At 49.7% G+C, this 22,500-nt stretch overlaps 1 protein-coding gene across 1 annotated transcript in view; it reads right to left on the reverse strand.

The window, feature by feature from the left end:
• The window catches only part of ttc28 (tetratricopeptide repeat domain 28), an 89,879-nt gene that overhangs the window by 17,228 nt on the left and 50,151 nt on the right, over positions 1–22,500 (reverse strand). The window contains 6 exon segments of the mRNA XM_062452151.1: positions 657–710; positions 712–788; positions 1,787–2,059; positions 7,702–7,777; positions 7,779–7,835; positions 7,837–7,851. Coding sequence (XP_062308135.1) covers positions 657–710; positions 712–788; positions 1,787–2,059; positions 7,702–7,777; positions 7,779–7,835; positions 7,837–7,851 — 552 coding nt within the window.

Genomic DNA, 22,500 nt, shown 5'->3' on the forward strand with positions numbered 1-22,500 from the left:
TCTCTCTCCCTCTCTCCCTCCTTCGCCCTTCCTCCCCCTCTCTCTTTCCCTCATCTCCTCTCTTGTTCCCTAACCTAATCACCTTCATTTGTTCTCTTAGCCCACTTCCAGTCCTCTGTTTGAGGGGAGATGGGCCCTGGATTCTGCCTTTCAGCTCTCTCCTTCAGACAACCTCGAAAAAAAGCCCCAGAAACGCTGTACGCAGCAAAATCACACACACACACACACACACACACAGGCCTACACCCCCCCCACACACACACACACACACACACACTGAGTTACACACACACCTGTACCTACACACTGACCACAGAGAAGAAAAGATCCTTAAGCACCTGCTTGTCGGAGAAATGTTCCATCTGGGTGACCCTCTATATAACCACAGGAAACACTGGTGGACGGGCATAGAGAAGGCTTCTGTCTCACCCCCCACCCCCCAGCCACACCCCCACCCCAACCCACACCCCCGCCCCCACCCACACACACCCACCACCCCACACAGTACAAAACAAATACATAACCTTTAAAGATAAAGGTTAAGATTCCACTGGTTATACCACTGGAGTATACCACCACACCCCCCCACCCCCAGACCCAGACCACCCCCCAGCCCGGCCCAGCCCCCCTGCAGAGCTGGTGAGAGAGGGTCCTACCTCCCTGTCCTTCAGCTTCATGGCCAGGACCAGCTGGTTCCTGTGATTGGTCAGAGGCCTCACGGAAGTTCCCCTTGGAGAAGAACGCTGAGCCCAGGTTTCCATGGGCACGGCATTCTCCTGTTTGGTCACCTGGAGGGGGGAGGGGGAGGGAGGGTAGAGGGGTGAGAGAGGAAGGTGAAGTAAAGGACAGGAAGAAGGAGCGGAAATACGAGCACTCCACACCGAGGCATCGCCCCGCGCCCCCGGGGACCAGGGGAGAGGTGACACCCTGGCCCTGTGGCTTCTTCTCCTACTACCACCATTATGCCCTTCTCTAAGCTGTGTGGAGACCTCCAGAGCATCCTAGCTAACTGGAGGTAGGTAGGCTGGGGCTCCAGGCCCCTGTGTGGGGGGGTGAGAGGGAGAGGGGGAGGCCTTGTTATTTCTGCCTGACAGACAGGCCCCCCAGACGGGGCCGGAGAAGGGCGGGGTCAGGCTGGAGGAGCTGGCATCTGGAGGAGAACCAGGGGAGCAGGCAGACCCTTATCTACTGCCTCTCTGCCTCTCTGCCTCTCTGCCCACTCGCGTGTCAAGCTGTGAGGGGGGGGGCGAGGAGAGGCAATCTGTGCTGTCTAGAGATCCTTAACACACACACACTCACAGACATACAGACATACATTCACACACACACTCACTCACATTCACACAAAGGTGTGAACAGGACAGACAAACAGATAAAATAACCTGATAAGTAGAACCATACACACATCAATGCCCACGGAACCAGACTCCTAGACCAAAGTGTTGACCCAATAATACCTACTTCCTGGTCCCTGGTCAATATCCCTGCCCCTAGCTCCTAGCCCCTAGCCCCTAGCTCCTAGCTCCTAGCCCTAGCCCCTAGCTCCTAGCCCCTAGTCCCTAGCTCCTACCCCCTAGCTCCTACCCCCTAGCTCCTAGCCCCTAGCTCCTAGCCCCTAGCCCCTAGCTCCTAGCTCCTAGCCCCTAGCCCCTAGCTCCTAGCCCGTAGCTCTTAGCCCCTAGTCCCTAGCTCTTAGCCCCTAGTCCCTAGCTCCTAGCCCCTAGCCCCTAGCTCCTAGCCCCTAGCTCCTAGCTGCAAGCCCCTAGTCCCTAGCCCCGCTCCTCACCTAGGGTCTTGGCCACCTCCAGATCCTGCTGCATGTAGCCTGTGCTTTTCTCGGCGTTGCCGAGCGACCAGTGTGCGCTGCTGAGGGCGGAGAAGACGGAGCCTCGCAGCTTGAGGCTGCAGGTGCCGATCTTCAGTGCCGCCTCCAGCACCACCACGGACGCCGTGTGGTGATTGGCCGTCAGCAGCTCCTGGCCAATCACGGACACCACCACGAACGGACTCTTGTCCAGCTTCATCTTCTGCAGCTGCTGGTAGGTCGGCTCCAGAGACTCTGTGAGAGAGGGGGGGGGGGGGGGGAGAAGGGGAAGGAGGTGGTTAGAGATACATGAAAGAGAGTAGATGTGTTACCTCAGCTACAACCTATCGAGCTCCTTCGCTCTCAGCTGACATCCAATTAACAGGGGTTGCTGTTCGGTTTCTTTAACCGACCCTTAACGCCTGACGTCTTTTTCGAGAGATCAAAATAAAACAAAACACGAGATCAAAATCAGGGATTGTTTCGGGGGATCTTCGACAGCCGTCGGAACACGACCGTTTCCGACGGCTTGGGTGCGGCTCGACCCGTCGCCGTGACAACCCTCGCAACCATCCCCTGGGTGAAACGACGGCGTGTTCTACATCCTACCCGGTGTTCCGGTCTCCGGTTTCTGTGCGGGAGTGCGTTGAGGGGGGAGTCAGGGGGGAGGTGGGGGAGAGAGAGGCCGAAGATACGGAGATAGGGAGACAGGACAAGTGACCTTTTGGGAAGGCCGAAAAGTGCCACACAATGTCACATGGTGACATGATTCAACGGGGGCATCAGAGGGGAGGGGGGTGCAGGGTTTGGGGTGGGATGGACTGGGGTGGTACTGTGACACTTTCAGAGAGAAAGAGTGTGTTTGTTTGTGTGAGTATAATTTTGGTGCGTCTGTGTGTGTGTACACATCAAGGGGGATGTTCGCCTCTGCATTCGCAAATATTTTGAGCAGCATAGCTGCTATTTAGGTCAATGCTTCCCCACAGAGGGCTATGCATATTACCTGCAGAGACTCTGCCCTGCTGCCTGCTATCAGCGGCTGGAAAGCCCCGCTACTCCATCACACTCACTGCCTCGACACGAAGCCTCGCCAGCAGCCAAACACACACTGCTATGGCATCTCAACTCAACTCTACGAACCCCACACAGACACTAGGTCACACACACACTCACCATGCCCCTTCACACACCAGCCCTCAAAAACATAATTGATGATGCTCTTTCAAGAGCAACACTGCTGTTGCACCACTTGGCAGAATGCAGTTGTTTCAGAGATAGGCCCTGCATATAATATCCATTCATTGCTTGTAATTGCCTTCAAAGTGACAGCAGTGCAGTGTTATAAATCACAGCGCTCTGGAGTGTCACTAAGGGAGGATTCATAAACAGGTAGTTACGGCAACTCCAATGACAACACAGAGCTGTCTGGTGCACACACACACACACAAGATCCATGCAGTTCACACACACGCAGACATGAAAGAAGGTCGAGACACACACACACACCACACACAAACATGCTGAATGGTCCAATGATCTCCCCCTTTCACTATCTCCTGTGATGTTCAACATTCACGTCCATGTTTTCTCACTGCCAGGTAGGCCATCCCTCACTGTCTCTCTGTCTCTGTGTCTCTCTGTCTCTCTCTGTCTCTCTCTCATGGGCGAGACGCTGACATAGTGGAACGTTCCCCGGGGAGACCGCCTGACAGCGACGGAACCATGTCGCGAGGGACCGTTCCGTTTCTCTCCTCGTTTGAATAAAAAGCCCACGAGTCATTTCACCTTCCCATTTCACGATTCACTGCTGCTCCTCTTGGTCTGACTGTGAGTGGGCACGGGCTGGGAGGGGTGGGGGCAAGGAGGCTGGAAGAGGCTGGGAGGAGGTTGGAGGGGGCTGGGAGGCTGGAGGGAGGCTGAGGGGGGATGGAGGGAGGCTGGAGGGGGGCTGGAGGGAGGCTGGAGGGGGCTGGGAGGCTGGAGGGGGCTGGGAGGCTGGAGGGAGGCTGGAGGGAGGCTGGGCTGTGATCTCCCTGCTGTGTGTGTACCCTCTGCCTCATTAGAGTCCAAGCAGTACGAGACAAATGAAGCCAGTGTGTCCATGTGCCAGCGTAGAGTGGGCGTGGTTAGTGCCCCGGGCGCCCCTCTAACAGAGCCTGTGGTCCACCTCAAACAGGAAACATCAACACCAGCATCATAACAGTCATAAGAGTCAAAAACCGTGAACCACAGCGCGGAGCACAGCGTAGCTACAGTCACAACCGATGACAACGACATGGGCTTGTTTCGCTCAATGAAGCTCAACGCGGGGAGAGATGAAGGTTCGTCAGCCCTGTGTGATGTTGTGTGTGTGTTTGATGTTGTGTGTGTGTAAGGGGGGGGGGGTGTAGAGAGATGGAGAAGAGGCTTCTGGGAGAACTCTCCTCTCGGCGGCGGAGCACTTTGTTGTGAGAGGGAGTCACATGACTGAGCACCAGCAAGGCTCAGCTGTGGACGGATGGGGAACCTCTCTCATCTCCACAAGGAGGAGGGGAGGGGGAGGGAGGAGAGAGAGGGAGGGAGAGAGGGGGGAGGGAGGAGAGGGAGGGAGGGAGGAGAGAGAGAGAGGGGGAGGGAGGGAGGAAAGGAGAGAGGGGGGAGGGAGGAGAGGGAGGGAGGGAGGGAGGGAGAGAGGGGGAGGGAGGGAGGAAAGGAGAGAGGGGGGAGGGAGGGAGGGAGGGAGGAGAGAGACAGAGAGGGAGGGAGGGAGGAGAGGAGAGAGGGGGGGAGGGAGGAGAGAGGGGGAGGGAGGGAGGAGAGGAGAGAGGGGGGAGGGAGGGAAGAGGGGAGCGAGGCAGATGAGATAGGGAGGAAAGGTGAGAGGGAGGGAGAAAGTAGGGGGAAAAAGGTTGAGAGGGAGCAAGGTTGAAAGAAAAAATATGTGTGCAGAGAAATATGCCCGGCTTTTTCCACAGTAACAACCAGGGGATTTTAGAATACAAAGTGTACACAAATAGTGGCAAGAAAGTTGGCATGTGGGAATTGTATGCATACGCCTGGTATCCTTGAAGACATGAACCATAGATCTATCTTCCTTTCATCGCCTCATCTAATCCTTGTTTTCACAAGAAGACCTTCCTCTGTGTTCGTGTGTACCGTGGGCAAGCAAACAGAGAGGAGGAGCAGGAAGAGATCTAGCTGAGAGGAGGAGCAGGAAGAGATCTAGCTGAGAGGAGGAGCAGGAAGAGATCTAACTGAGAGGAGGAGCAGGAAGACATCTAGCTGAGAGGAGGAGCAGGAAGAGATCTAACTGAGAGGAGGAGCAGGAAGAGATCTAACTGAGAGGAGGAGCAGGAAGAGATCTAACTGAGAGGAGGAGCAGGAAGAGATCTAACTGAGAGGAGGAGCAGGAAGAGATCTAACTGAGAGGAGGAGCAGGCAGGAAGGAGGGAGGTGGAGAGAAGGGCAGTGAAGAACCGTGACAGAACGATGAAGACATCCGTCCTTCAGACTGCCGAAGATCAAAGCTTCGTCAGAACTGTGGCACGGCTCCACTCCAGGAAGGGCAAAAACAAACCGTAATCCCCTGGTGCATCCTGGGAGTCATGCATGACGTGGGTGATGATGAGCAGGCCTGGCAGGAACATGGCTGCCTTCAACCTCAGCTGGAGGAAGCTCCTCTGCCGTCAGGGTTTGGCAGTGTTACACTGATCACCCTCCACACTGGCCCGCGCAACCCTGATTATCTTCCCCTCATGCCAGGAACCCTTCTGAGAGGATCACTGCTCTTAATCCAACAACCTCCACCCCTTCCTCTCTCCCAAACACACGCCTTGGACCGAGCCATGCGCCTGGCACCGCTGGGAGAAATGTGGTAAACAATTAGGAGATTAAAAAACACAGGGCCAAGATTTTGTCCGCCTCTCCTGCTGGTCCTGGCTCTGGTGTCTGAAGTCTGGGCCTTGGTCCACCCTCAGGTTCCTCTGGGTCTGGGCCTTGGTCCACCTCAGGTTCCTCTGACCGGCTTTTGTTGCCGGCGTAGTTTAGGCGGCCTCGCCACTCTCACTTCCTGTTTGGTGAAGCTTCAGAAGGCACGGCTTTAGCAGACATCGGTCAGGATCAGCTTTGAAGGAAGACGATTACTTGGAAGCCGCGAGCGACGCGCTGGTCTCATGTTGCCGTGCCGAAACACGGGGGCATGGCGGAGGCTGTGTTTGTTTACGTGAGGGGGGAGGGGGGAGGGGGAGAGAGGGAGGCCGTGCAATGACTCAACACCCTCTTCTCCTCTGCAGCGCATGTGTGTGTGTGGTATGGTATGCGCATTTGTGTGTGTGTGTGTGTGTGTGTGTTGCTGAAGAAAGGCCATTTACAAATGCACTCTGGGAAACAGGTCTTTTCGCAGGAGCAGGCAATGACTGAACTTGTGAATGCTAATTAAGGACTATTGACAATAACACAATAGTGTTATTGTGTAATCCGGAAGGATCCGCAAGCTGCACACTTCTGACTGTAAGTTGAGTGGACACGTCCTGGCAGACAGAGAGACAGACAGATAGACAGACAGGCTGACAGACAGACAGATAGACAAGACAGACAGGCAGATAAACAGACAAGCAGATAAACTTCCAGACAGACTTCCTAACAAGGGCATTCCAGCCTGCTAGTCATAGTGCACACACTCACTGAGCGACAGACAGACAGTCATAGTGACACAGTCACTGAGCGACAGACAGACAGTCATAGTGACACAGTCACTGAGCGACAGACAGACAGTCATAGTGACAAAGTCACTGAGCGACAGACAGACAGTCATAGTGACACAGTCACTGAGCGACAGACAGACAGTCATAGTGACACAGTCACTGAGCGACAGACAGACAGTCATAGTGACACAGTCACTGAGCGACAGACAGACAGTCATAGTGACACAGTCACTGAGCGACAGACAGACAGTCATAGTGACACAGTCACTGAGCGACAGACAGACAGTCATAGTGACACAGTCACTGAGCGACAGACAGACAGTCATAGTGACACAGTCACTGAGCGACAGACAGACAGTCATAGTGACACAGTCACTGAGCGACAGGGAAATAAGTACTACCCCAACGAGGACAGTTTGGGCAGGTGGGAGACAGAGACACACGGAGAGGAAAGTGGGACAGGCACATGCAACCAGACTGTCAAAACCACAGCCGCTGACACACACACACACACCAACAAACACACACCCCAATCCCCCCCCCCCCCCACACACACACACACACACACCAACAAACACATACCCCAATCCCCCCCCCCACACACACACACACACCAACAAACACATACCCCAATCCCCCCCCCCCCACACACACACACACACACACCAACAAACACATGCCCCAATCCCCCCCCCCCACACACACACACACCAACAAACACACACCCCAATCCCCCCCCACACATACACACACACACACACACCCCAATCCCCCCCCACACACATACACACACACACACACCAACAAACACACACCCCCCACACATACACACACACACACACACCAACAAACACACACCCCAATCCCCCCCCCCCACACATACACACACACCAACAAACACACACCCCCCACACATACACACACACCAACAAACACACACCCCAATCCCCCCCCCCCACACATACACACCAACAAACACACACCCCCACACATACACACACACCAACAAACACACACCCCAATCCCCCCCCCCCCACACATACACACCAACAAACACACACCCCCACACATACACACACACCAACAAACACACACCCCAATCCCCCCCCCCCACACATACACACCAACAAACACACACCCCCCACACATACACACACACCAACAAACACACACCCCAATCCCCCCCCCCCCCACACACACCCTCTCCCAGCTCACCTCTTAGGGGGGGACTTCATGGCGGCCTCCACCATGCCACCAGGAGCTGCAGGCTTTTGGGGTCTTGTGCCAGGCCCTGAGGCGAAGGCAGCCAGGGCGTCGGCATGGCGACCAAGGTACTGAAGGGCAACACCCCTGTCGGAAGTATGCCTGATGAGAGAGAGAGAGAGAGAGAGAGAGAGAGAGAGAGAGAGAAGAGAGGAGAGGAGAGAGAGAGAGAGAGAGAGAGAGAGAGAGAGAGAGAGAGAGAGAGAGAGCATCAGTGTTTCTGTCTAACAGCATGGGGGCTCTTCACGAACAACACATAACCAGAAACGCTTGTTTCAAACCATTAGCAGTTTTTTTCCACACGAGCCGTTTACGTAAAGAGTACATGGACCAGCCTCCTTTGCGTTCCCACAGATACAGAGACGTGTACTTGATAATTGGAAGATACGTTTTACATAAACACCGCCTGGTTCTACGTCTCAAGAGTTTGTTTTCTGCTTTTGGACGAGGTCTCACTGCTCTAGAAGGCAGCGTGGGGATTTCTCTAACTGAACACAGGCAAGAAGCTGAGGTAGGAGAATGAGAGAGGGGGAGGGAGGGGTGCAGGAGGGAGGGATAGGGAGAGAGAGAGAGCGAGAGGGGGAGGGAAAGAGAGAGGGAAAGAGAGAGGGAGGGAGAGAGAGGGAGGGTGAAACAACCTGACAAAGACACAAACAGAGAAAGAGAGAGAGTCACTGCGCATCATAAAAAGTACGTCCATAAATACTCCAGACACTTCGTTCTGTTTGTCACGTTGTGAAGCAATCCTGCTGTAGCACAGTCCACAGACAAACCACGTACCATCACACCTTTCCCCTACCCCCGACAAGGAGAAAGGGGGTTTTCCTCCTTTGTCCTTATCTCCAGAGCAGGAGCTTCAAAGCTTCTGGCCCAGCATGGGGTCAGATACAGAGGCCACACGGCCCACAGTATCAGAACAAAGGATTTACAAGGAATAACTTTCTTAAAGGATTTACAAACATATTCTCAAGGACTACATGGCTCATGGACACTATTTCAATGACAGTAGTTGATGTGTTATAATGTGTGTTTTTCCCATTTACTTAGAACGTTGTTTAATTGAGGTTTGATTATAACTTCCCTTCAAGTATAGTTAAGTCAGCCAATCCTGATATCAAAATGAATGTACCATACTAACAAAACCATTTACGAATGTTGTATTGTTATATTCTGAAGTTTGAGCATTCCATGGACAGTTGAAATAACGGAACTCAAAAGGTACAACTACTTCACACCTAGGCAGATCTCAGGACGACGCCCAGGTGGGGGGAAACTGACCAATGAAAGAGGTCACCTTCACGGGGACCCCCCCTTTTCCTTTGGAGTATAAAACCCCCAAACGTACAATCACCCCCGCTTGTTCGTAGGATTAAACTGAAGTGCTAGCTACATTTCTAAACTATTCCTCTCAACCTGCAAATTCACTGAGCGCCCGGAACTTTGGCCAAAGATTCCGTTGTTCTATTTTCGTTGGACGATAACGAAACCATTGACTCTACCTTTCTTCAAACCGACAAAAGTAACTACGATTTGCAATATTTCTTACCTGTGACATATTGGCATGTTGTGATTAAATTGTTGATGTTTGATTGTATTTTACAAATGAGTTAGCTTAACCCTTGCTAAGTTTGTTGCCCTTGCTCGTCCATTGTTCCCAAAGGCCTACCCCTCTCTCTCTCTCTCCCTCCCCCCTTTACACGCGCTCTACACAGCCATTGTGTTGCTCGCCCTCATTTGCATCCAGCCACTGTACTACTCTGACTAACCCATAACTTATCTGGTATTTGTTCATTATAATTACATTCTCCTAAATAAATCATTGTGTATAATATTCGCGTATCACTCACGTTATCTGATCTGCTCTACTTTCATAGAATTCACGACTTAAGATTAGACTGATTATTACGAAGGCTATTATTTAAATATTATTCAATAAGGTTTCCTCTATCCCTTTAACAATAAGAGGTGGTGCCCCAAGAACTACATACTTTATTATAAATTAAGTATTGCTAATCTTAAACGAGCAAACCCCGCTACATATTGGAGCCCCGTGACAGGCTTTGAAACAGATTGAAATGAGCGATCTATAACGGAGATACATTTTCCGTCTGAAACCCACCCTCCCACCCTTTTGGTTAAATTAACGCTCCGTTGTATTTAACTATTCCCCCAGATAGCTACGGTTTTAAACACTGTTTGAATACTGTGCTGTGTACTCATTGAATTGGCTTTGTCGTGAACAATTGGCTATTTGTGTGTAACTAACTAGCTTCGGAAAAGCTAGACTTGAGCGGAGGTACGCGCGTGCGCAGTGACACTGCGACCCGTCTCATTTCATCTTGTGAAACTACAAAGGCAGCGCTTCTACATGAAGGCGTAAGATCCTTTTTATAGAGTCACAACACTACTATTTTGGTACCATACACGCTTCGGAAAGGTGTATTATAGTAGTGTTGGCCATTTGGGTTGAGTAAATCAACCAGGCAACTGATAAGTTGCCATTGTCTAGTTAGAGGTAGATAACAGACATTGATCAGTCCAAAAGGACTTTGATTTTGAAGGAGACTACGCAGCTCTCTACATTAAGCTATATGCTTCTACCTTGTTAAACAATTGGTAAATTGATTAACTTAGCTTTTCGGAAAAAGCTTCACTTTGTTTTGCATGTAATTCAACATTAATGTAAACACTCAACCTCTAGAATCAGTAAAGTAACAGTAAAATAATTATTGAGACAGGAGAAGCTGCTTATTTAAGGACCTTTATTGTTGCTTAACCGGAAATAGTTACCTTTCGTGAACAAAGACCTGTAATTTGATTTTCATTCCGCGCACTTAAAAGTGGAAGTTGTCAGAATATCGGCGTTGTTGACCATACTGAACTGTAATCCTATTTATCCCTCATCAATATACAACTTTAACAACAATCGCTAAATAATAATTAAACGTAAAGTGTATTATTTTTAGTTTGCCCACTCTATCTGCGATCAGTCCAAAAGGACTTTTGTTTGGAAGTAGCCGAACAACGCAGCCTGTACTGCCACAATATTGTTAAACAACTCCGAAATTGATAAACTAGCTTTTCGAAAAGAAGCTTCACTGTTTCGCATTCAATTCGAGGTGAATGTAAAACCCTTGCCCAATTTAAAGCTACATTATAGATGCAGCAACAATTTAGTTCATTATCTGTTTGATTCTACAAGCTAAACCGGCTAACTTAATGTGCTATAGTATTTAAATACATTGTACTTTCTCAGTCCAGTTTAGGCTAAAACAAATCAACAGCTACTCAATCTAAATTCTCTAATCGTTTATAGATACTATAACAAGATTACTGAAATTAAGATTTAATATAGGCCTACAAGAATAAATAATTTGTTTGAATCTTTGATCCTGGAAGGTGACTTCAATATTAATTTTAATTTCTGAATATTAATCTCAGTTTTTGATTGTTAATCTTTGAATATTAACTTCTGATTTTAATTTTAGTATTGATTTGATAAACAATTTTTTTTAATCTTTGATCCTGGGTGGTGACTTTAATATTAATTTTAATTTCTGGATATTAATCTCAGTTTTTGATTGTTAATCTTTGAATATTGACTTCTGATATTAACCTTAATATTAATTTGGTAAACAATTTTATTTATTTTCTGAATCTTTGATCCTGGATGGTGACTTTAATATTGATTTTAATTTCTGAATATTAATCTCAGTTTTTGATTGTTAATCTTTGAATATTAACTTCTGATTTTAATTTTAATATTAAGTTGGTAAACAAAAAAAAAAAAAGGAAAAGAAAAGTATATATATTGCTGCCAAAAAGAGAACCACTACAAAACTAAAGTGCCTATCAACATTATCACAATAGCATTGTGTTAATAACAAAATAGCCGAACCAAACATGTCTCACCTCACGGAAGCTGAGAAACTGATGGTCTACCTATCCAGGAAAGAAAACCCAGGATATGTGGAAACTCTGACCGGACTACCTTTCGAAGAGATCACCAAGAAGACGCATGAAGTTGTCGCACAAAATGTGGGCCAAATATTGGACAAACCCCAAACCATCAAATGCATATCCAGCCTCGGTCTTAACTATGCTGCACAACTCAGGTTATCAATTGCAGATGTCAAAACACAATGGGCACAAGCTCTTCAAGATCGAGAGGATGCTACCAAGGCGGCACAAAGAGAACAAGAGCAGAGGAAACGATTGGAACAGGAAACCAGCAACCTGGCTGTTGAACTGGAAAGAGCTAAGACACAACTAATGGAAAAGGAAATAACCCTCAAAGATGCCCTCAAAGATGCCCTCAAAGAAAAAGAAAAGGAACAGGACCGACGGGAGCTAATGGAAAAGGAAATAACCCTCAAAGATGCCCTCAAAGATGCCCTCAAAGATGCCCTCAAAGAAAAAGAAAAGGAACAGGACCGACGGGAGCTAATGGAACAAGAAACCAGTGACCTGACTGGAGAACTGGATAGAGCTAGACAACAGCTAATGGAACAGAAAACAACCCTCAGGGATGCCCTCAAGGCGAAAGAAACTGAACGAGATATCCGGGAAACACTTCAACAGGAGAACAAGGAACTCGCTACGGAACTGGGAGACCTAAAAGAAGAAATGCAGGGGGTTCAGAAAAGCAAAAAGGACTCAACCGCCCTCATGGAAAACACTATTAAGATGTTGGATGAAGCTAATGAAAAAGTAGCACACTACGACCACCAAAAAGAAGAATTGCACACTCTCTACACAAAATTCCAACACCTGGACCAAGATCTCTCACACATCACAGCTGACAGGGAGACAATGAAGGAGGAGTTACAGGAAACAAGAACTGAACTGCTATCTACCATTCGTAAGCTGAACAAGGCGAACGCCACAATCCAGTCCACAGAAGACCCTAACACCAACCGAAGGTGGGGAAGAGACGACAGAGAAGTAGATCGACATTCAAGAAACCAAAACCCAAGACAGCTGCAATCACCTGAAGCACCGCTCCACTCAGAATACGAAACAAGAAGACCATATAGGGATACATCCCCTCCCAGCCAATCTCTGTACCAAGCTGACACGAATCCACGAAGGATGAGGAGAACAGAAGATGTGGAACAGCAGAGCAGAAGACTGTATGACCAGAAAATGGAGCTACAATTCCAACCTGAACGTCGCGGTCAGACCACAGCCCCAAACAGATGGGATGACCATGATGAACCCTCACGTTCAGCCTATCCACAAAATGCATGGGAAATGCATGACCTGCCACCAGCAGTGTCACTAGATCTGCTATTGAAAATTAGCAGGAACATAGAGAAGTTCGATCCAGACAATCCCACTCAGAGCATTGAGATGTATCTAGAACAACTGAACTCTAATCTCGAACGCCTGCCTACAGCTACAGACGCGGACAAGCTGTACCTGTTGCAGAACACCTCTTCCAGCTCAATCAGAGCCCTGCTTGACAGGCAACCTGCTGGAGAACGCCACAGCTATGACATGGCTTGCCGGACCCTCAAGGCTTGGCACTCAGAAAGTAAAGGCTCCTGCTGCACTATCGCCCTGCACACAAAACAAAAGGCCAACGAAAACCCAAAGACATTCTATGAGAGGCTCCGGAAAGCCTATTTTGCAACAGAAAACCAACCCGGAGGAGAAGAAACTCCCATGTTCAAGTCAGTGTTCATCAACAACCTCTCCCAATCCATAAAACCCTTCATGACGACCTTCGCGAACCAGGAAACCATGACGGCTCTGCAGCTGAGGGACATGGCATATAAATCATGGGCGAACAACAACCGAGCTCCAGACTCAAACGTCTATGCGGTGGAATCAGATTCACACCTACAACTGGAAGGAAGAGAACTCCAGAGACCCTATGAACCCAGACCCGCCTACAAGCAACATTCCTATAAAACACGAAACCACTCAACAAGACCCACACCGTACCAAAACGAACACAACAGCCCTGGACGACATCCGTCAGAACCAGCATGACTAGAAGGCCCCAACACGGAAAACACACCTCAAATGCTCCCCATTGGATGGAAGAAAAGGAAGAAGACCCAAAAACACCACAAATCCACAAGAAGACGACCTCCAGAAACAACAACACACAAACAAGCCCCACAGTTACACACATTTCTGGGTGAGCTTTCCAGAAAAGGAAGAGCTAACCGAAGCTATGTCCCCATCACACTTGAAGATGAAGTGCCCTGCGAAGGATTGCTGGACACGGGTGCAGAAATCTGCCTGATTGCACCCACCTTGGCCGCTCAGCTAAAAGGAATAGCCAGGTCAAACAGAAGATGGATTAAAAGTGAAGATAGTGAATTCAACATCACAAGCTTCACCCAGAACAAAGCTCCAGTCACAGAGACGCTGTACTTGAAGCTAACGTTTGGGGAAATGTCCCTAATCCACCCCATCCATGTCTCACCGCTTGAGACCGAAAAGCTGCTGATTGGACACGATCTACTCAACAGACTGGAACCCCTCATTGACTTCAAACGAAACCAGATGTGGACAAACGTCGAGAAGCCCTATCCACTGCCTCACCCTGAAGCCCAGAACACAGTCTTCACAGTGGAAGGGGGGGGAGATTCCACGTCTGATCCACATCTCTCAGAAGAGGACCGAATCCATGAGTTAGATGGCCGCTCCAGACCGCCCCAGAGCTACGCCACTCACCCATCAAGACACAAGATTCAAACAAAATCAACACAACGCCATGACCGTCGGGTGCCATCAGAAACCCACCTGCGACGAGAAGCATCACAGGTCCAAAAGAAGTCATATGATGCCAACTGGATGAGAGTGCAGAAAGTAGGAAGACCTACTATGGCGACCAAGCATCCCAGAAGAAGCACCCCAGCTGCAACAAGCTGGCACAACCCCCGGAAGAAAGAAATCATCACTACTCGCGGGGACAACAGGCCATGCACAGAGGCCTGGCCTGGCCTTATACCAGCAACCTGACCCTGTCAAACTGCTGACGAAACAAGTGCACAACAGGTGCCTTAGCCAAAATGCCTCAAAGTTCAAGAATGAATGTTCCTTTAAACCAAAAATAATAGGAAAATACTGTCATGAGACAAATATGGCTCCACCAATCTATCAAAATTTTTAATCTGTTACCAGAAAACCCAACATGAATGACCTTGAGGTACTGTCAAAATAATAGGCTACAACGCCTCATAACCAAACTACCCTGGCCCCTGACAAATGAGGTTTATGACTCCAGGAAGTCAAAGCCCACTCCCACTCCTATCATTTTATTTTATTTTAATCTTTCTCCTTTCTTTCCCTTTCCTTTTTCCTTTTATTTCCTTTCATTTTTGGGCATAGAACCTTAGCCCAGAGAAACTTAGTAATAGGACCCAAGTTAGCCCCATTGATTCCTACATTGTTTAGAGTCCACTCATGCCAATGTGTCCAGTAGAAATGCTATCGTACTGTCGTGTTTGTCTGTTCTCTGCTCTTCTTACGTGCCAACAGCCCGACGACGTCGAATCATCGGACGTTGCCAGCAGGGGGATATGTAGCACAGTCCACAGACAAACCACGTACCATCACACCTTTCCCCTACCCCCGACAAGGAGAAAGGGGGTTTTCCTCCTTTGTCCTTATCTCCAGAGCAGGAGCTTCAAAGCTTCTGGCCCAGCATGGGGTCAGATACAGAGGCCACACGGCCCACAGTATCAGAACAAAGGATTTACAAGGAATAACTTTCTTAAAGGATTTACAAACATATTCTCAAGGACTACATGGCTCATGGACACTATTTCAATGACAGTAGTTGATGTGTTATAATGTGTGTTTTTCCCATTTACTTAGAACGTTGTTTAATTGAGGTTTGATTATAACTTCCCTTCAAGTATAGTTAAGTCAGCCAATCCTGATATCAAAATGAATGTACCATACTAACAAAACCATTTACGAATGTTGTATTGTTATATTCTGAAGTTTGAGCATTCCATGGACAGTTGAAATAACGGAACTCAAAAGGTACAACTACTTCACACCTAGGCAGATCTCAGGACGACGCCCAGGTGGGGGGAAACTGACCAATGAAAGAGGTCACCTTCACGGGGACCCCCCCTTTTCCTTTGGAGTATAAAACCCCCAAACGTACAATCACCCCCGCTTGTTCGTAGGATTAAACTGAAGTGCTAGCTACATTTCTAAACTATTCCTCTCAACCTGCAAATTCACTGAGCGCCCGGAACTTTGGCCAAAGATTCCGTTGTTCTATTTTCGTTGGACGATAACGAAACCATTGACTCTACCTTTCTTCAAACCGACAAAAGTAACTACGATTTGCAATATTTCTTACCTGTGACATATTGGCATGTTGTGATTAAATTGTTGATGTTTGATTGTATTTTACAAATGAGTTAGCTTAACCCTTGCTAAGTTTGTTGCCCTTGCTCGTCCATTGTTCCCAAAGGCCTACCCCTCTCTCTCTCTCTCCCTCCCCCCCTTTACACGCGCTCTACACAGCCATTGTGTTGCTCGCCCTCATTTGCATCCAGCCACTGTACTACTCTGACTAACCCATAACTTATCTGGTATTTGTTCATTATAATTACATTCTCCTAAATAAATCATTGTGTATAATATTCGCGTATCACTCACGTTATCTGATCTGCTCTACTTTCATAGAATTCACGACTTAAGATTAGACTGATTATTACGAAGGCTATTATTTAAATATTATTCAATAAGGTTTCCTCTATCCCTTTAACAATAAGAGGTGGTGCCCCAAGAACTACATACTTTATTATAAATTAAGTATTGCTAATCTTAAACGAGCAAACCCCGCTACACTGCTCACAACCACCACTCTGGGTTAGGGTCTGCCATGTTGATGACATCAATCATGCATTTTAGAGCACTCCTCAGACGGAGGCTGGAGGAGGAGGGGAGGAGGAGGTGGAGGAGGTGGAGGAGGAGGGAGGGGAGGAGAAGGTGGAGGAGGTGGAGGAGGAGGAGGTGGAGGAGGTGGAGGAGGAGGAGGTGGAGGAGGAGGGAGGGGAGGAGGAGGTGGAGGAGGTGGAGGAGGAGGGAGGGGAGGAGGAGAAGGTGGAGGAGGTGGAGGAGGAGGAGGTGGAGGAGGAGGAGGTGGAGGAGGTGGAGGAGGAGGGAGGGGAGGAGGAGAAGGTGGAGGAGGTGGAGGAGGAGGAGGTGGAGGAGGTGGAGGAGGAGGGAGGGGAGGAGGAGGTGGAGGAGGAGGAGGTGGAGGAGGAGGGAGGGGAGGAGGAGAAGGTGGAGGAGGAGGGAGGGGAGGAGGAGGTGGAGGAGGTGGAGGAGGTGGAGGAGGAGGGAGGGGAGGAGGAGAAGGTGGAGGAGGTGGAGGAGGAGGGAGGGGAGGAGGAGAAGGTGGAGGAGGAGTAACGAAGAGGGGGATGAGGAAGGGGGGGAGAAAAAGCAGGAGGAGGAGAAGAGAGGAGGAGGAGAAGAGAGGAGGAGGCTGGCTATGTGAGAGGGGAAGAGTCTGAGGAATGTGAGCCATCCACCAGGTAATTCCCACATCCCAGACAGTCACATGGACCCAGACTGGGGTTTAATACTGCTGGGAGACTTGTCATGTGAAGGCAGTCATTTCTGATTTGGAGATTTGGAGATAGAGGGTTGGAACAGCTCTGAGATTGATTATGTTGAGTTTCAAAACCACTGTGTTGTCCAACGGCCCATTCCCCAAAGCCCCATGTGATCTGCAGCTGTCATCATTCCCCAAAGCCCCATGTGATCTGTGGCTGTCATCAGTCCTGCGCTCTTCGGCTGGGCTCTGGAGGACCATGGAGATGGTTTCATCGGTTGTTTGTCTCTCAGCATGTTTGGGTCTCTCAAGCCCAATCTAGCCTATCAGACTGATCCCAGGACTCCCCCCTCTCCCCCTCCCCTCCTCCCATCCCCTCCACCAGCTGGGAGATATGGAGTCCTTCCAGCTCAGTCCAAACCACCAAAATCCGCTCAAGACCTGACATGATCTAAACAAGGCCTCTCCAGGCTCCAGCAGGCAGGCCCAGCCCAGCCAGCACACAGCCAGCGAGCCCAGGAACACCACACAAACACACTGTGTTGACAGGAAACTGAAGCCCAGGCTTTGTGGGTGGCCCATAATGGCTGACGCACTGCGTCCAAGATAACTGTCCTCAAACAAGGTCCTCGTCCTCCTCTCACCAGCTGCTCTGCTGACTCTGTGTGTCTGCCTGTCTGTCTCTCTGTCTACCTGTCTGCCTGCCTGTCTCTCTCAACCTGTCTGTCTGCCTGTCTTTCTCTCTGTCTACCTGTCTGCCTGCCTGCCTCTCTCTACCTGTCTGTCTGTCTACCTGTCTGCCTGCCTGTCTCCGTCTACCTGTCTGTCTGCCTGCCTGTCTCTCTCTACCTGTCTGTCTGGGACTGGCAGTCTCGGTTCCTCCTGCAGTGTGTCACCTGTTTTCTTAGTAGTCTCAGACCACCACTGGCAGCTCCCAAACGTGACACAGGGGCTAATTTTCCATTAGCATCTAAGAGCCCTTTTCATTAGCGCTTCCCAGCCTCTCCGCTAGCCCCACTGGGGAAGGGGGGCAGGGGGGAGGGGGGAGGATTAGGGAAAATTAGACATGACATCGAATTTATGGAGACCAGTAATTAATTTTCGCTTCCGTCTGGGCCCTCTGTTTGATTACCCGTCTCTCATTGCACCTCTCCCCCCCTCCTCCCCCCCCCCCCTCTTCCTCCCCCCCCCTCTTCCTACCCCTTCCCCCCCTCCTCCTCCCTCCCTCCTCTTCCCTACTGTGTGTGCATCACAACTCCATTGAAACGGATGAGGAGAGAGATTAGATTCAACGCGTTAACCTTTGTTCTAACACTGTTATTATAGCAGCAGACCAAGGCCCGCCGCTCGATATTAATTGCATCTGGTGGCGCGGGAGTTTGGGCTGGGGCAGAGGGGAGAGGAGAGGAGGAAAGGGGAGGAGAGGGAGGGGGACCAGGCACACAGAGTCCCTCCACCCCCACCCCCACCACCACCTCCACCCCACCTCCATCCCCTCCGGCAGACCCAAGGAACAAGAGACATTTAAAAGCACTTCTCCCTCTGATTAGATTTACTATATGACCGCTCACCCACGCAAACCCCTTTCATTCCCTGCTGAACGACACACAGTGATTCAGAGAGAGATACAGAGAGAGAGGGAGAGAGAGAGAGAGAGAGAGAGAGAGAGAGAGAGAGAGAGAGAGAGAGAGAGAGAGAGAGAGAGAGAGAGAAGAAAGGAGAGAGCAGAGAAGGAGAGTGGGACCTTGTTTCAAACTGAAACTGACATCTCCTTTATTCTTAAAATGTTCTTGTTCGTCCTGCCCTCCGTGTGTGTACTTAAGAGTGCGTACCCTTTGGAGAGGGCATTATAATATTGCAAACACAAGCGCCCGCATAAATACATAAATCAGAGGCCGACGCTGAAATATGATAACGGATTGCGGCTCTGTCTTAACAGAATTTTCTTTCTGCCATTAATCTCTCACAGCAGTCACAAGACATCACAGAGACCACACACACACACACATGCACACACACACACGTGATTGTTTTACCATTCAAGTGAGGACCATTAATTCACTCTTATTTTTTTATTTTGTTTACTTTTTTTCAAAAATATTTTTCCAACCTTAAAAAAAATAAAAAAATTGTATTCATATTTTTACAACCTTTTGCAACTTGTTTTCCCACACACACAGTGAAAAGAGAGGAGGCTGGAAAGTCACAAAACGACAACCGACAGTTTGGCCTGTGACACAGAGCCACAGGCGGGGGGGGGTGGGGGGCATGCATCGTAGAAACAGGGAGAGACACAAGACTTTCCCACTCCAAGCCTTTCCCACTCCAAGACGTTTTCCTATTCACACTTAATGGGATATTTTCTGTAAACACTGCAAAGAACCACTTAGAGCCACATCTTAGCTTGGCCTCTGGCTCTCTGCAGCCTACCAGAGACCTCCACAGACTACCAGAGACCTCCACAGACTATCAGAGACCTCCACAGCCTACCTCCGCCTTTCAACATACTACACACGCCAAAGAACCGCACTGCGGGTCGCATGCACAGCCAGGCTTCAAGCACGAGCTTGGCTACTGAGTAGGAGAAGCGGGTAAAAAAATAAATGCGATAATTGAGCGTCCGACCTCCCGAACACTCGTATGAGAGACGCGTCATCTGAAGTTTTGAATCTCCTGTTTGAGTGAGATCAAAACGGCGTTTAAATTATTGAACTTCCCAGCCTCTGTGGTTCCTGTTGCATGTGCTGACGCCACAGAAGAATGGAACGGTTTGTCTGTGTTACCCCTGGGGTGTCGTCTGTGTGTGTGTGTGTGTGTGTGTGTGTGTGTGTGTGTGTGTGTGTGAGAAAGAGAGAGGAACAGAGAGGTAGAGGATGAAGAGACACAACGGTGATAAAAGCTTTTCTTGTTTCTTCAGCATTTTAATATTTCATGACTGCTTGTTTGAAGTGGCTTTAATTATTCATCTTTTTACGCTGAAGAGGATGTCGAGAAATGATGCAAAGAGATATGAGCACCAGTCGACGGTAATACACACCCCGCGATTCACTCTGTCGAACCCTGCCAGGCATACGGCTGACAAGCACACTGTTGCTCAGAGTCAAGTCTGAAGTCAAGCTAGTGAGACAGAGACAAGCTTCAAGTCCTAAAGGCAAATTACATTCAACAAAGTCTTTCAAGTGATAACTGTGATAGCAGACATGAAGGGAATAGAGGTGGTGATGTCACACACACACACCAGTCCTAATTCCCATCAACGTGTATACCAACAGCAACCATGCGTGGGAGACATCTTCCACCTGCAACATTGACTCTAACCAATCAGTGTGTGTTAGAACTGGCCCTGACCAATCAGTGTGTGTTAGAACTGGCCCTGACCAATCAGTGTGTGTTAGAACTGGCCCTGACCAATCACTGTACCAACAGACGTTCCGTTCCTCAGTTGTATTAAAGCAGGTCAGATCAATAAGACTTGGAGGTGAGCGTAGCATCCAATCACACGAGCAGAGGTCATCAAGACCAGTCCCTGCTAGACCACAACAGACCCATCCTCCTCCCCCCCAGCCTGCTGCGTCATGGAGCCCACTTCCTGTCTGTCCTAAAGCCACACCCGGAAGATGTGGGGAAACAACCATTTGTAAAACAGGTGTGACATGCTTTGTACTGAGTGCACTGGAAAACACCTTGTTTAGTCATCGGCAAGTCTGACCTATCCCTGCCCAGTTGGACACCCCCTGTCACAGGGTTTTTCTCAACAAACGTCTTCAAACGTATCTTCAAACGTCCAGAAGAGAAGCCAGACCCCAGCAGAAGCGTGTCTGGGGTCCAGAGGTGTGTCGGCAGCCTGCCCTCCGCAGTCCCCTCGCCACAGGTGCTCTCAAAGGCAGGAAACCCTCATAAAAAGATGCAGGTTTGAGCTCATCTCAGGCATCGCCATGGCGATGGCGTGGCGTGGAGGCAGGGACGGGCGCCGGCGGAGAGCGAGCGCTGCACCCCCCGCCAGCACGGTAATGGAACCAAAATCTGACCATCAAATAAGGACAGCAGGTTACAGACCACACACGGTTCCCCCCCCCACCCACACACACACACAAAAGCACGGACACACACACTAGAGTATGTGTGATCGACCGATTGACATCCCCAACCACAGATCCCCCCCCTCCCCCCCTCCCCCTCCGCGTGACTCAGTCTGAGATGGAGGGATCCAGATTAGCGCTAATGGCCCGCCATCAACAAAGACATAGCTGGCTTTCTTCCGCTGTATCCAGGCTGAGTCTGGCTGCTGGTCGCCCTGTTCCCACTGTGACCCAGAAACGTCTGGGAGAACCCGGGCTGGATGTGTGTGTGTCTGCCTCCGCTCTTCAAGGTGACACAGACGCTCCGCCGAGTACACAGAATGTCAAACGTCTAATTTAATATCCTGGGATAACTGTCGGCGGTGACAAATTAGCCTGGAGGATGGAGGATGTAGGAGGAAAAGCCAAATGGAGGGATTGTTGCTCTGGGCAGCCCCACTCGATCTGACAAGCTGCATGCTGTGACATTTCTAACACTGGGGTACCTGGATGTAATTAAAAATGAAGTCTCTTTTTTCGCTTTCTCCCTCTCTTTCTGAGTCTGTTTATCCCTCTTTCCTCTCTACCCGTGTCTCTCATCTCTCTCCATCTCTGTTTCTCTTGCATCTGTCTCTTTCTCTACCTCTCTCCCCCTGGACAATGCAGGAGAGGGGAGGTCATATGTGGGTCATGGAGGGCATTGGGCTTGGGTAGAATCACAACCCGCCCCATGGCAAAACATAGACCTTTCACCCCGGGGGGCCTCACGTACACACACACACACACACACAGCTGCCTGTCTATCACCATCTCCCCAATCGAATAACACACACACGCGAGGTCACCGCCCCCACACTGACCTTCATTGATCACCCGCGCCAGACTGTCAACCAACACCAAGAGAGCCCTGCATCACGCCAGACAGCCACGCGGGCTACTATCTAGCTAACCCACTAATAACGCCTTCTTCTTCGTTGGGTTTGTTCCCTGCCTGAGAGGAGGGGCCTGGTGGAGGGTGCTGGGTCAGGCCCGCGGTGATGTCACGTTCCCAGGCTGTTCCGCAACTCCTGAGCAGAATGCTAAGTTCCTCCGGCGGAGCGCAACAATCTGCACGTATGTAGATGTGGTTAAATATTTATGTTTCATTGATGT

This window comes from Osmerus eperlanus, chromosome 25 (assembly GCF_963692335.1).
Source record: "Osmerus eperlanus chromosome 25, fOsmEpe2.1, whole genome shotgun sequence".
In the NCBI taxonomy this organism is placed as follows: Eukaryota; Metazoa; Chordata; class Actinopteri; order Osmeriformes; family Osmeridae; genus Osmerus; species Osmerus eperlanus.